Source organism: Phascolarctos cinereus, unplaced genomic scaffold (genome assembly GCF_003287225.1).
Source record: "Phascolarctos cinereus isolate Bilbo 61053 unplaced genomic scaffold, phaCin_HiC Scaffold_5;HRSCAF=322, whole genome shotgun sequence".
NCBI lineage: Eukaryota > Metazoa > Chordata > Mammalia > Diprotodontia > Phascolarctidae > Phascolarctos > Phascolarctos cinereus.
This window is the reverse complement of record NW_027555958.1, coordinates 414,716,751-414,728,895: the sequence shown is the minus strand read 5'-3', so window position 1 is coordinate 414,728,895 and position 12,145 is coordinate 414,716,751. Positions and strand designations below refer to the sequence as shown.

At 42.3% G+C, this 12,145-nt stretch overlaps 2 protein-coding genes across 8 annotated transcripts in view; one reads left to right on the top strand and one right to left on the bottom strand.

Moving 5' to 3' along the window:
* The window catches only part of ANKRD45 (ankyrin repeat domain 45), a 54,139-nt gene extending 48,711 nt beyond the window's left edge, over positions 1–5,428 (bottom strand). Inside the window, exon 1 of one of the 4 annotated variants that reach the window (XM_020970457.2) lies at positions 5,262–5,428. In XM_020970457.2, coding sequence (XP_020826116.1) covers positions 5,262–5,340 — 79 coding nt within the window. In that variant the 5' untranslated portion in view covers positions 5,341–5,428. Of the gene's footprint in view, positions 1–2,455; positions 2,953–5,261 lie in introns of those variants that run through there. The other 3 variants (XM_020970458.2, XM_020970455.2, XM_020970456.2) reach the window with 3 other exon arrangements.
* Positions 5,429–6,093: 665 nt separating this feature from the next.
* The window catches only part of KLHL20 (kelch like family member 20), a 63,617-nt gene continuing 57,565 nt past the window's right edge, over positions 6,094–12,145 (top strand). For 3 of the 4 annotated variants that reach the window (XM_078156489.1, XM_020970447.2, XM_078156488.1), the window contains exons 1-2: positions 6,103–6,193; positions 8,468–8,533. In XM_078156489.1, the coding sequence (XP_078012615.1) occupies positions 8,511–8,533 (23 nt within the window). In that variant the 5' untranslated portion in view covers positions 6,103–6,193; positions 8,468–8,510. Of the gene's footprint in view, positions 6,194–8,467; positions 8,534–12,145 lie in introns of all 4 variants that reach the window. The other variant, XM_020970448.2, reaches the window with a different exon arrangement.

Sequence of the window (12,145 nt, the reverse complement as noted above, 5' to 3'; positions counted from 1 at the left end):
GTAGAAGAGAGGATTTGGGAAGAAACATGATGAGTTCTGGTTGGGACATGTTGAGTTTGAGATGTCTTAGGGACTTGCAGTTCAAAAGGACCAAAAGGAACAGTAGTTAGTGATGGAGGACTGGGTTATGGATAGAAACTATGGCTACCTTTTGAGATTTGTAAGTATTCTGTGTAGAGAAATAATTAAACCCATGGGATCTGATGAGGATAGAGCTTTGGGGTACATCTAAAGTTAGGGGATGAGTTATGGATGGTGAGCAAGCGAAAGAGACTGAGAGGGACTAGTCAGATTGGTGGGAGGAGAACCAAAGCAGGGGGCTGGTCATAGAAGAAGAACAAAGGATAAAAATGGACAATCCAGATGCTGCACGGATGTCCATGAAATTTGTCTCGTCAGCATGGCATAGTAGAAAGAGTGCCTGGTTTAGGTCAGAGTACATAGGTTCATATCCTAGGTCTGTTACTTTCTATTACTTATATGACCCGGGTCAAACTGCCGAACCTTTCTAGGCCTCAGTTTCCTCATTTGTAAAATAAGTTAGTTGACTTCAGAGGCTCCTTTTATGAGTCTATGATCCTATGAAGGTTTGCACACAACTCCCCAGCCCCAACCCCAGCTCATTAGATAGATCCTCTCCAGAGAATTTATTGGAGAATATGGTCAAGAATGACTTGGGATGAGCTATAGATGGGTTGCGATCTGAAAAGATACTCGAAATGCCCACAATGTTGAAATTAAGCCTCCACTAAATTATTAAAATAAGCATTTCTCTGCAAGGACTAGTTTAGAAAAAGATGTATCAAAAATGTACATGTTTCCCTAGCATTGTTTAGAAGGGTCAAATTTGAATATCCCTGTCTGCCTGGCAGATAAAGACTTACAGTCAAGAATACAGCAAGCTATTATAACTTAAAGATGATATCTAGATCAATCCACTTCTTTTGTCATAACTATAATCACCAAGCGACCCTGTGATAGTAACTTTGCTTACCAAAAAAACTTTCTTGTCGGAGAGAGAATGTATTGACAAGATGATAACAATATTCTGGTCTATTCAGCAATTTGTCAGTATGAATTAATAAACTGCCTTTCTGGCTTATAAAACTGTCTTTTTAAAAATTACTTAGTGTGAATCAATCCCCTTCAGGTCATACTCATTCCTAGGTGAAAAGATAAAACAAAATTTCTAAACCTGTAAACCTGAAGACCAAACCCTGGGACCCCTGCTGACACTACCAAGATGAAGGCATTCCATTAAACAGTCTGCAATAGCCACTGATCTCTCTCTGTCTTTTGCATCTTTTATCCTTCAATTATATAACAATCACCATCAACTCAGGCTAAAACACATAACCTGAGGATACTATGGAACTATGCAATCGTAATGTGGTATAACTAGAAGGAAAACGATTATTTATAAGAAGGCCTATGTTCTAGACCTGCTGCTTGCCACTAATTAGCTGTGACCATGAACAAATCATTTAACTTCTCTGTACCTCAATTCCCTCATCCCTCAAAAGGGGAATACCTATCCTGCCTATGTTTGTGGATTGTGGGCAATTAACTGAGATCATGTACATAAAGTATTTTGGAAAGTAAAACGTTTTATAAATGTCAGGGGTATCATCATCATTATTATTCTAATTCTCATCTTTTTCAATGGAGTTCAGATAGAAATGGTCCTAAGACAGTATTAGTTTCTACCTACTATTAGTCCTTTTATATAATGTTGTGTAGACTATTGCACAGGCGATCAAAAGAACTGCTTTTGTAACTGGGTTGGGATGCCACCTTATTTTCTGCACTCAAGGCATCTTTAGCACAACTCCAGTAGCAGATAGCAGAAAGCGGATTTGTTACTGTTGTTGCTTTGGTGGGAAATCCCTGAGAACACTTCCCAAGACATCATGGGCTCTGCGCAGAAAGCAACAGAACACAAGTAGATGTCTGGCCTGCCAAGATCAGAAAGACAGGAGGAAGAGAGAGGTATTGAGATGTGGATTCAGAGAGACTTCCTTGAGAAACAGGGCATCACCGTATGCCATTGCGGGAAGGGCAGGGAGAGGAGAAGCCCTGTGACATCCCTGATTGTAACACACACACACACACACACAATCAGGTGCCAGGAACCCCTGTGATGTCCCTGATTGTAACACACACACACACACACACACACACACACACACAATCAGGTGCCAGGAACCTCCTGTGATGTCCCTGATTGTAACACATACACACACACACACACACACACACACACACACACACACACACACACACACACAGATCAGGTGCCAGTAAGAGAATCAGAATGGCTGCCCTTCACAAAGGCTGGTGTTGGAGCTGCCCGGCGCTCTGCTTCTCAACACCTTGCCACCACCCAATTATCCCCAGCCAAACTGCACACAGCCCCAACCCACCCTTCCCCAGCCCCTCTCCCCTCTTCTCTTACTGATCTCTGGGCTTCCCCCGTTACCATGGTAATTGCTGCCTCGGCCTGCACTGGGCAGCTGTGGAGAGAGTACAGCTGGTAGGAAAGGGGGAGGGGGAGGTTCAGCGTCTTGCAGCCCATCCCCCTGCAGCCCGAGCAACGCAGGCATACAGCGGCTGAAGGCAGGCCAAGAGCCAGGTTCCCTCTCTCTCTCTCTGTCCTCAGACCCGTTTCTGGGCCCTAACCTTTAGCCCTCACCACATAAGCCTTCTGCCTTCTCCAGAAGGCAAGGATTTTAACGTTAAAAACACTGCCCACGCTGGGTCCCAGCCTTCCCCAGGCTTAGCTGTTGCTCTCTGAGAGGAAGGGCTTCTGACGATGATTTGTAAAGCCCGCAAGAGGCGAGAAGGGGACACTTAACTTGATCCTTCTGCTGCACGGGAATTCTGCCGTGATTTATTCTGTCACCATCGAGGAGCCATTTGGTAAAAGTGGTCTTGTTGTCCAGGACTACCTCGGCCACTCTGGGACACAAACTCTGAGATACTATGCCTGACTTTTAGAGATTTAAAATCCCAAGCTGACAACAGAAAAAAAGACTACTGAGAAGCCCGTGAGAGTCGATGAAGTAGCAAGTGCCCAGCTCCCAAATAAGTAAATGTTAATAATCTATTCAGAGACTGGGGTTTTGAGGGTGGAATAAAATGCCTGCTTCACTACCATTCCATCAAGTGAAGGCTTTTAGGAAGTAGGACTCTAGGGTCCTGGATTTAGAGGTGGAAGGGACCCCAGAGGTCATCTACTCCAATCCACTGTGGGATTTAGGGTGAGGTCATCAAATTTTCGATTTTGCAGATGAGGAAAATGAGGCTCAAAGAACAGGAAATAGCTTACCCCAAATCAACTAGTATAAAATAGAACTGAGCGAGGAACCTAGATCTTCTGCTTTCAAACCCATGCTCTTCCCCTCTACTGTACTCTTTCCATCCCAGAAGGAAGGGAGAGGAGAGAGCTGGGAGAACTATCCCCAGTGCAGAGAGTAGCAAGAAGAAAGGTGCAGAATCAGGAGGAGAGCAGTATATCCAGAAGGTTTACCAGTTAACAATACCCAGATGCTTTTGTTTTACAAAAATTATAATAATAGTACATCCTAGAGATTGCAGCAGTGATGAGATCAAAGGCTAGTGTCACTTTCTGTCAATTATCCCCAATTTGTCCTGCCTACATCTTGTCTGTACATAGTGGTTGGCATGTTTTCTCCCCCATCAGTCTGGGCTCCGGGAGAGCTGGGATGGTCTTTTGTCTTTCTTTGTATCTCCAGCACTGTGCACGGTGCCTGGCACACAGCAGGCTCTTAGTAAATGCTTGTTGACTGATCGACAATAGTCTCCCTGAAATGTATTCCTGAAGAACAAGGCCCACACCAACACATCATCACAGAGGAGCAGTGTGAAACAGCACAGAGGCGTCAAACACACAGAACTACATTCTAGAGTGCAGACTAAACCAGGTTAAAATGTAAATGGGAAATATTTAACAAAATAAATACAAATATAATAGCACATAGAAAATATTAAAAAAATTTTTTTAACTAATCCTGTATGTAGCAGCAAAGATCCTTAGGTATGGCTGAGGGGCCCCATTTTGATTTGAATTTGATACCACCGAGTGACGGATAGTTAGTTGGTCAAGTAGGAGTCAGAAGACTTGGGTTTGAATCCTGCCTCTCACATTTACTAGCTGTGTGGCCACAGGAAAGTCACTTTACCTCTGGGAGCTCCAGTTTCCTCATCTGTAAAATGGGGATAACACTTGCATGATCTATCTTAGGTAGTTGTTTAAGGGTTAAATGCATGTCTGTTGTTATTATAGTCTGCACATTCATTTTAAAATGTGACTGCTAGAAGCCAGCATTTCTGCACTAAGAACAAGTCAATGAAGGTAGTTAAGAAGGAGATGGAGCACAACATTAGTGAATGGTGAGTAAACCAGTACCCAGATATATTGTCAGCAGGTAAAAGAGATCATCTCCTGGATAATCTTCATCTGGATGTTCTATGGGAATGTTAAGCTCAGTATGTCCAAAACATAATTCATTATCTACTTTCCCTGCCCCCCAAAAACTCATCCCTCGTCCAATCTTTCCTATTTTTGTTGTGTACCATCATCCTTGTGGTCACCTAACTTCACGTCCACATAGTCATGCCCAATTCTTCCCTCTCTTCTTACCTTGCCAAGTCTTGACAGTTCAACATCTCTACTAAATCCATCCCCTTCTCTCCATTCCATACAATGTCATTATCTGGACTATTATCTAGACAATAGTCTAGACTATTGTAATAATCTCCAAATCAATCTCCCTGTCTCCAGTCTCTCCCGTTTCCAATATATCTTCTATCACATTCAAATTGATATTTTTAAAGCATAAGTCTGACCACATCACTTCCCTGGTTAAGAACTTTTATGGGCACTAGGACAAAATTCCTACTTCTCATTCTGGCATTTAAAGTCTTTCCTAATCAGCCCCAGCTCCTGCTGCCAGTGCCTTTCCCCATCTATCACCTTGTATATCAAGTTTGACTACACACATGTTCTCCTCACCCCACTACACCCCCCCCCAACCCTCCCAGAGCATGCAACCTCCTGAGAGCAGGGACAGTTTTCATTTGGGTGTTAGCATCCACAAGGCTTGGTTATTACATTCCCTCAACTTATGATTTCCACTGGCTCATAGGATTATAAATTCAGACCTGGAAGAGACCTCAGACGTCAGAGTCCCCCTCCATTTTCTAGGGGGAGAAACTAAGGCACAGGGAGACTGACTTACCCAGGGTCACCTGCTTAATTTGTAGGCATCCGAGGTAGAATTTGACAGCTGCTTCCCTGCCTGGCTCTCTATCCACCATGCCGTGCTGCCTCAAAGGAAGCTTGCTGTACCAATGAAAATCAGCAATTGCTTTGCGACTTTGATATCCTTAGAGGAACATTGAGAGGTTAAGGGACTTGCCCACCATCATACAGATCTTGAACCTAGGTCTTCCAGACTCCCAGAGAGGTCTCTATCCACTATGCAATCCTTAATAAAAGCTTTTTGAATTTAACTGAATTCAGTCAAATCAATTCAATTAAATTCAAATAAATTTAATTCAACCAATCAATCGGGTTGAGTCGAATCCAATCAATCAATTGAATTCAATTTTATTGAACTTAGATCTCCAGGGCTCTTTCTAGGACTACAAGTCCTGGGATATTGAGCAGGTAGGCAGCCTTCCCCAAGGTGAACAAGTCACAAATAAATCAGTATATGCAACTCCTCCGTTAACCCCTCTTCCAAGGTATCTCTGCATGGGGAGGGAAGATAGCTTGGACGCTGTCGTTTGCGCATTGTGAGCTCCTTGAGGGCAGGGGCCGCCTTTGGCCTTTCTTGGTAACCCCAGCGCTTAACACAGGGCCTGGCCCACAGTAGGCGCTTAATATATGCCTCCCAAGGCTTTGCTCTCCAATCGAGCGCCCTCTGCAGAAAGCCCTGTGCGCTCACTCTGGGACCAGACCCAGAGGCCCTTTCTTTTCCCCGCCCCCACTAGAGCCTCCCGGAACCATTCTCGGGAGCGCGAGTTTCCTCTCGACGCTCTCTTGGAACCGGACCACTTCCTGCCGCTGGACAGAGACGAGCAGGAAGTGGCTCTGAGGGGTTTGGATCCTGCTGCTGAGGAGGCGGCTACGGCTGCAGCGGTGGCTGCCGGGCGGGTGCGTGGCTGGGTGAGTGAAGAATCCTGCGGGAGGGAGCCGGGAGCCGGGGGCCGGGGAGGGAGCCCGCCCGCGGGCAGCGCCCACAGGGTGGGTCCGGCGCTGGGCTGTCGGCGGGTGCGGGCACCTTCGCCCTTCTCCTGTCATCGCTCCCCCGCCGTCCCCTCCCCCTCCGCGGGTGGTCGGCGGGGTCTCCTCGGTCGGGGCCCGGGCCGGGGCGGTGCTTTGGTCTGCTGACAAGCCCCGGAGGAGACGCGCGGGCAGCGGGGGCACAGGCTCCCGGAAGGAGCGCGCTGGCTCTGCTCCCCGCCACGGGTTTAGACCCCGCACCTGCCGCCTCCCGGGTGACCTTGGATGAGTCATTTCTCCAGTCGGGGCCCTTCTTCTCGAGCGCAAAACGAATGGGTAGGACCCCCGGGAAACTCCCGGCGCTAAATCTAGGACCCGGAAGTTGTCCCCGGCGCTTGGGGGCCAGAGTGGCCTGTGAAAGGCAACCTGGCCCTGCGGGGTCCGAGGACCCGGCTTCAGATCCCGCTCCTGCTGCCCATGTGACCTTGGGCGACTCACCTAATTGTGTCCAGGCCTCGGCTTTCTCAGCCGCTAAGTGATGGGCATGGACCAGAACTCCTCCACTGGCGCTCCCAGACCGCGCCGATGCCCTTAGGACGTCGAGGGCCTACGGGGCCCACCGCCCGCGAACCGGAGAGACCCCTCTGCCCAGCCTACCTTCCCAGGCTTGTTCTCCATGATTCCCCTTCTCCCTTCCTGACGTCCAGTTAAACTGGCCTTGCTGGACCCCACTGAGGACGTTCCGTTTCCTCCCTCCCCGTTTTGGCACGAGCAGGGTGGAATGCTCGCCCCCTCCCCTTCGATCCTTCTGCCGTCTCCCAGCGAGGCCTTTCCTAACCCCTCAAACGCCCCTTCTTCCCAAAAAATTACTTGGTATTTATTTTGTATATATCATTGTGCGTGTATACAAATACACTTATGTATATACGTGAGTGCATGTGTGCTCATGTTACTTACCTATGTAGAAGGAGCTAGGTGGTGAAGTGGAAGGAGTGCCAGGCCTGAAGTCAGGAAGCCCTGAGTTCAAATCAAGCCACAGACACTTATAAACTGTGACTCTGGGCAAGCCACTAAACCTCTCTTTGCCTCAGTTTCCCCATATATATAATGGGAATAATAAGAGTTAATGATAATGACCATAATAATAGCACTTCCCTCCTAGGGTTGTTGTATCAAATAAGATAATAATTGTAAAGCCTTTAGCAAGTGCTCAGCACATGTGAGTACTATATAAATGTTAGCAACTATTGAGTATATTTGTACTCATGTATGTCGCATAAAATATAGAGAGAGACAGCCTAACATAATGGATAGAGAACAGGCTTAATAAACAGGAATACCTGGGCTCAAGTAACACCTCAGACTTTGGACAAATCGCTTAACCTCTCAGTGTTTTAGGCAACTCTTTAAGACTAGAACTTAAGAGAAAGCACTAGCCTACATTGATAGAGGGAGGTTCTTCACTTGAGAGTTCCCTATACCAAAAAATTCACAGGTCCAGTCCCTGTCCTTTTACCTGTAACTTTTGTCTACCCCCATAAAATATTAAGTTCCTTGAGGCTATTTATTTTTGGTTTGGTGTCCTTATCAACCAGCACATAGTGCTAGCTCTTAATGCTTCTTCATTTATTGAGCATATAAGAAAAAGGTTTTTTTTAATTATGTTTTGCTTGTCCCTCAGATGTGGACCTCAGGAACAAAAGGGCTCTGTGTGTATGTGTATGAGAGAGAGAGAGAGAGATGTGTTTAAAGTCAAATTTTTGTTTGGATTCTGTTCACAATAATGCATATTAAAAGCCTTCAGATGAAATGTTGAACAAGGAAGGCCTTTTCTGTTCAACCTCTCATTCTAAGTAATACTAAGTTCCAGGCAGTGCCATGTACTCTGTGAATGCTCACTAAATTAAGTGACAGTGGTGTTAAAGAAAGGCAAGATTACTCTGGTAGCCTAGCTATCACCTTATTTTCCTTTAAGGTAATGAAATAATGGATAATCCAGTTTATCCAGGGTTCTAGTTGGTAGTTACCTTATAGTTAAAGTCATTATTTTGTAGCCCACAGAAACAAGTGTCAAACTTTTGAATTGTAGAATACTGTAATTCTTAAAATTCATCTTCCATGAACCTAGAAAATGAATGGATTTATTTTTTAGGACTAATATTGGCAGTAAGAATGGTGACAACTTTCTTTAAGGTTGATGCTTTTCTGTTTTTTTAGATTGAGCTTTAAAATTTGGAGAGAAGGATTCTCTTCATGGTGCATGGACGGAAAGCCAATGCGCAGGTAGGCATTTAAGAAGACATAATTTTGGTGGTTAAATTCCAGCAACTGATGATCTAAGATGTTCTAGAAGATTTGGACAGTTAAAATATTCTTTAACAAGATTTGTGAAAAAATGAATTTTCCTTTTTCAAAAACAAACTGATAATATTAGGAAATCAAATGTTTGTAAAATAGGATTACAATAACACATTTTTGGTCCATATTTGTGATCTTGTCTACATAGGAAACTCTTGGTATGGAAACTCCTTCTACAGTTACAGATCAGCAAATTGTTTTTAACTTACAGTCTTAGAATGTTGTTTGATGGTAGTAACCCATGTCTATTTTTAATTCTTATATAGTCCTGAACTACGTTTTGAATGTAGCATTTTAACTACTTATCTTAATTTTGCATAGCAAAGATTTTTTTTGTTTATAAGTTATTGGAACATTTTTGTGGTACATAATCAGTAACTATATTGCAAGAAAAGACTTAAATTCCCAAAAGAAAGGGTGGTTTTTGTTGTTGTTGTTGTTTCCTTGTTGTAACTGATGACTATCATTCATTCTGTGTTATGGAATGTACTTCTAACCTGATTCTGGTTTCGTTAGCTCCTAATTTTTGGGAATATGTTAATAAATTAAACAAGTTACTAAGAATATCTGCATTGCAGATCAGAGTAGTCAAGGTCTAAGAAAGGTGTTAGACATGATAACTTGAGTTATTGAAAAAAAACCATCTGAAAAAGAAGCCAGCAGCTTGAAACCTCTTAGAATCTAGTACAGGGCCCAGCTAGTTGGTGCAGTAGATAGAGCACCAGCCTTGGAGTCAGGAGGAGTTGAGTTCTATTCCAGCCTCATACACATGACACTTACTGGCTATGTGACTCTGGGCAAGTCACTTAACCCCAATTGCTTCACCAGAAAAAAAAAGAAGGAATCTAGTACAATTTTCTCCCTTTCTTCGTTTGTCCAATTGTCATTCCTCTCAAATAACATTGGAATCCTTATTGAAACTCAATCAGTAGTAAATGACCATAGTAATCTAGTGTTTGATGAACCCAAAGACCCCAGCTTTTGGGACAAGAACTCACCATTTGACAAAAACTTCTGGGGAAACTGGAAAATGAAACTAGGCATAGAGTATAGACCAATATCTTAGACCAAGATAAGAACAAAATGGGTACATGATTTAAACATAAAGGGTAATGCCATAATGCTTATATCTGTCAAATAAGTAAATATCAAATAAATCTGTCAAATAAATGAATATTTTTCAAATAAATAAATGCTTAAATCTGCCAAATCTATGGAATAGGGAAGAATTTATGACCAAATAAGAGATAGAGAGCTTTACTAGATGTAAAATACGCAATTTGATTATATTAAATTTAAAAAGTTTTTCACAAACAAAACGAATGCAACCAAGAGTAGAAGGAAAGCAGAAAGCTGGGAAATAATTTTTACAGGAAGTATCTCTGACAAAGGCCTCATTTCCCAAATATGTAGAGAACTGAGTCAAATTTGTAAGAATATAAGTCATTCCACAATTGATATATGGTCAAAGGATGTGAACAGGCAGTTTTCAGGCAAAGAAATGAAAGCTATCTATAGTCATATGAAAAAATGTTCTAAATCACTGTTGATTAGAGAATTGCAAATTAAAACAACTCTGAGGTGTCACCTCACATCTATCAGATTAGCTAATATAACAGAAAAGGAAAATAAGTGTTGGGGATGTGGGAATATTGGAACACCAAGGCACTGTTGGTGGAGTTGTGAACTGATTCTGGAGAGCAATTTGGAACTATGTCCAAAGGGCTATGAAACTATACATACCTTTTACCCCAACTATACCACTTTTAGGTCTGTATTCCAAAGAGATAAAGGCGGGGGTGGGGGGGCAGACTATTTGTATAAAAATATTTATAGCAGCTCTTTTTGTAGTGGCAAAAAATTGGAAATTGAGGGGATGCCCATCATTTGGGGAATGGCTGAACAAGTTATGGTATGTTATTATAATGGAATATTACTATGCTAGAAGAAATAATGAGCAGGCTGGAAAGATTTATATGAACTGATGCAAAGTAAAGTGAGTAGAACAGGAGAATGCTGTGTATAGTAACAATAATACTGTATGATAATCAACTGTGAATAACTAAACTATTCTCAGCAATATAGTGATCAAAGACAATTCCAAAACACTGCTGATAAGCTATCTTCCTCCTGAGAAAGAACTGATGGAGTCTGAATGTAGATCAAAGTATATTGTTCACTTTCTGTATTTTTTTTTCCTTTGGGTCTGCTTTCACAGAATGACTAATATGATTAAAAAGAAAGAAAGAGACTGAGTCGATACAATTGTTATTTTTCATGTAGCAGAAACCTAAAACAAATCTTTATTTCTAAATTATCTTCTTACTTGATATTTCATGTAAGTGTGTTCTAGACATTTGTTAACTGCAAATCATAAATTATGTGATTTTGTCAGACCATTTTAAGAGAAGAAACATTTTGTAGTTTTAGTTATGATTTATGCCTGGTTCCAGGAATGAGAACCAGAAAGCATTGGCTGTTTCCATATATAGTATTAATTTATTGGGAAACCTTAGGTTACTCATCACCTCTGCCTCAGTTTGTCCCCACTAGGTCGGCTCACTGGGGTGTTAGGATTTAATGAATCCTTTTGAAACGTATAGATGAAAAGGTGCCATAGATGTGACAGATGCTGTTATCTTATTTTTATCTTGTCCTATGATAGAAATGATGTTTGTGACATCAGAGTACATGGAGAAATAAACAACACAATTATAAAATGCTTCATCACTTCAGCTTTTAACCTGATTGCTACTCATTCTTTGCTGCCAGAAATTCCATCTCTTATATAACTCATAAAACAAGAGTTTATTATTTATTTCACATAAAAGGAGGTACAGATCGTGGGATTTATTAGTCACTTCTGAGTGAAATATGTCCTCATTAACCTCTCATTTTACTTTCTCGTTAATTTTTTTATTGTATTGAATATCGAAGCCATCAGTCAATTATCTACAATAATGAAGGGAATTTTAGGACAGATGATGATTAATAGTTTTTCCTTCTCACTACCACTGAGCCAGAGACACTCTTGTCTGCTGCTCTCCACTTTGATCGTTAATTTGCATCTTGGTGTTATTCATGAAAAGTACTGATCTTTCTCTGTACTTAGGATTAGGTTCTTAGTTAACTAAACTATAACCAGAAAAGAGGGTTTGTTTGGGTTTTTTTTTGGTTTTGTTTTGCTTTTTAGTGAGGCAGTTGGGGTGAAGTGACTTGCCCAGGGTCAGTCACACAGCTAGAAAGTGTCAAGTGTCTAAGGCCAGATTTGAACTTAGGTGCTCCTGACTCCAAGGCCGGAATTCTATCCACTATGCCACCTAGCTGCCCCTCAGAGAGTTTTTACTGTATGTTCTCAAGGTCAATGTAGTAAGGTACAATACTGCAGTGAAGATTTCAGCAGTAGAATATTGTGGAAAGAGTATAGGGTTGTAGTTAGAGTCCTGAGTTCAGATATCAGCTTTGCTGCTTACTGTTTATGTTACTATAGACAAGTCACTTCTTGAGGCCTCAGTTTCCTCATCTGTCAAAGGAGTT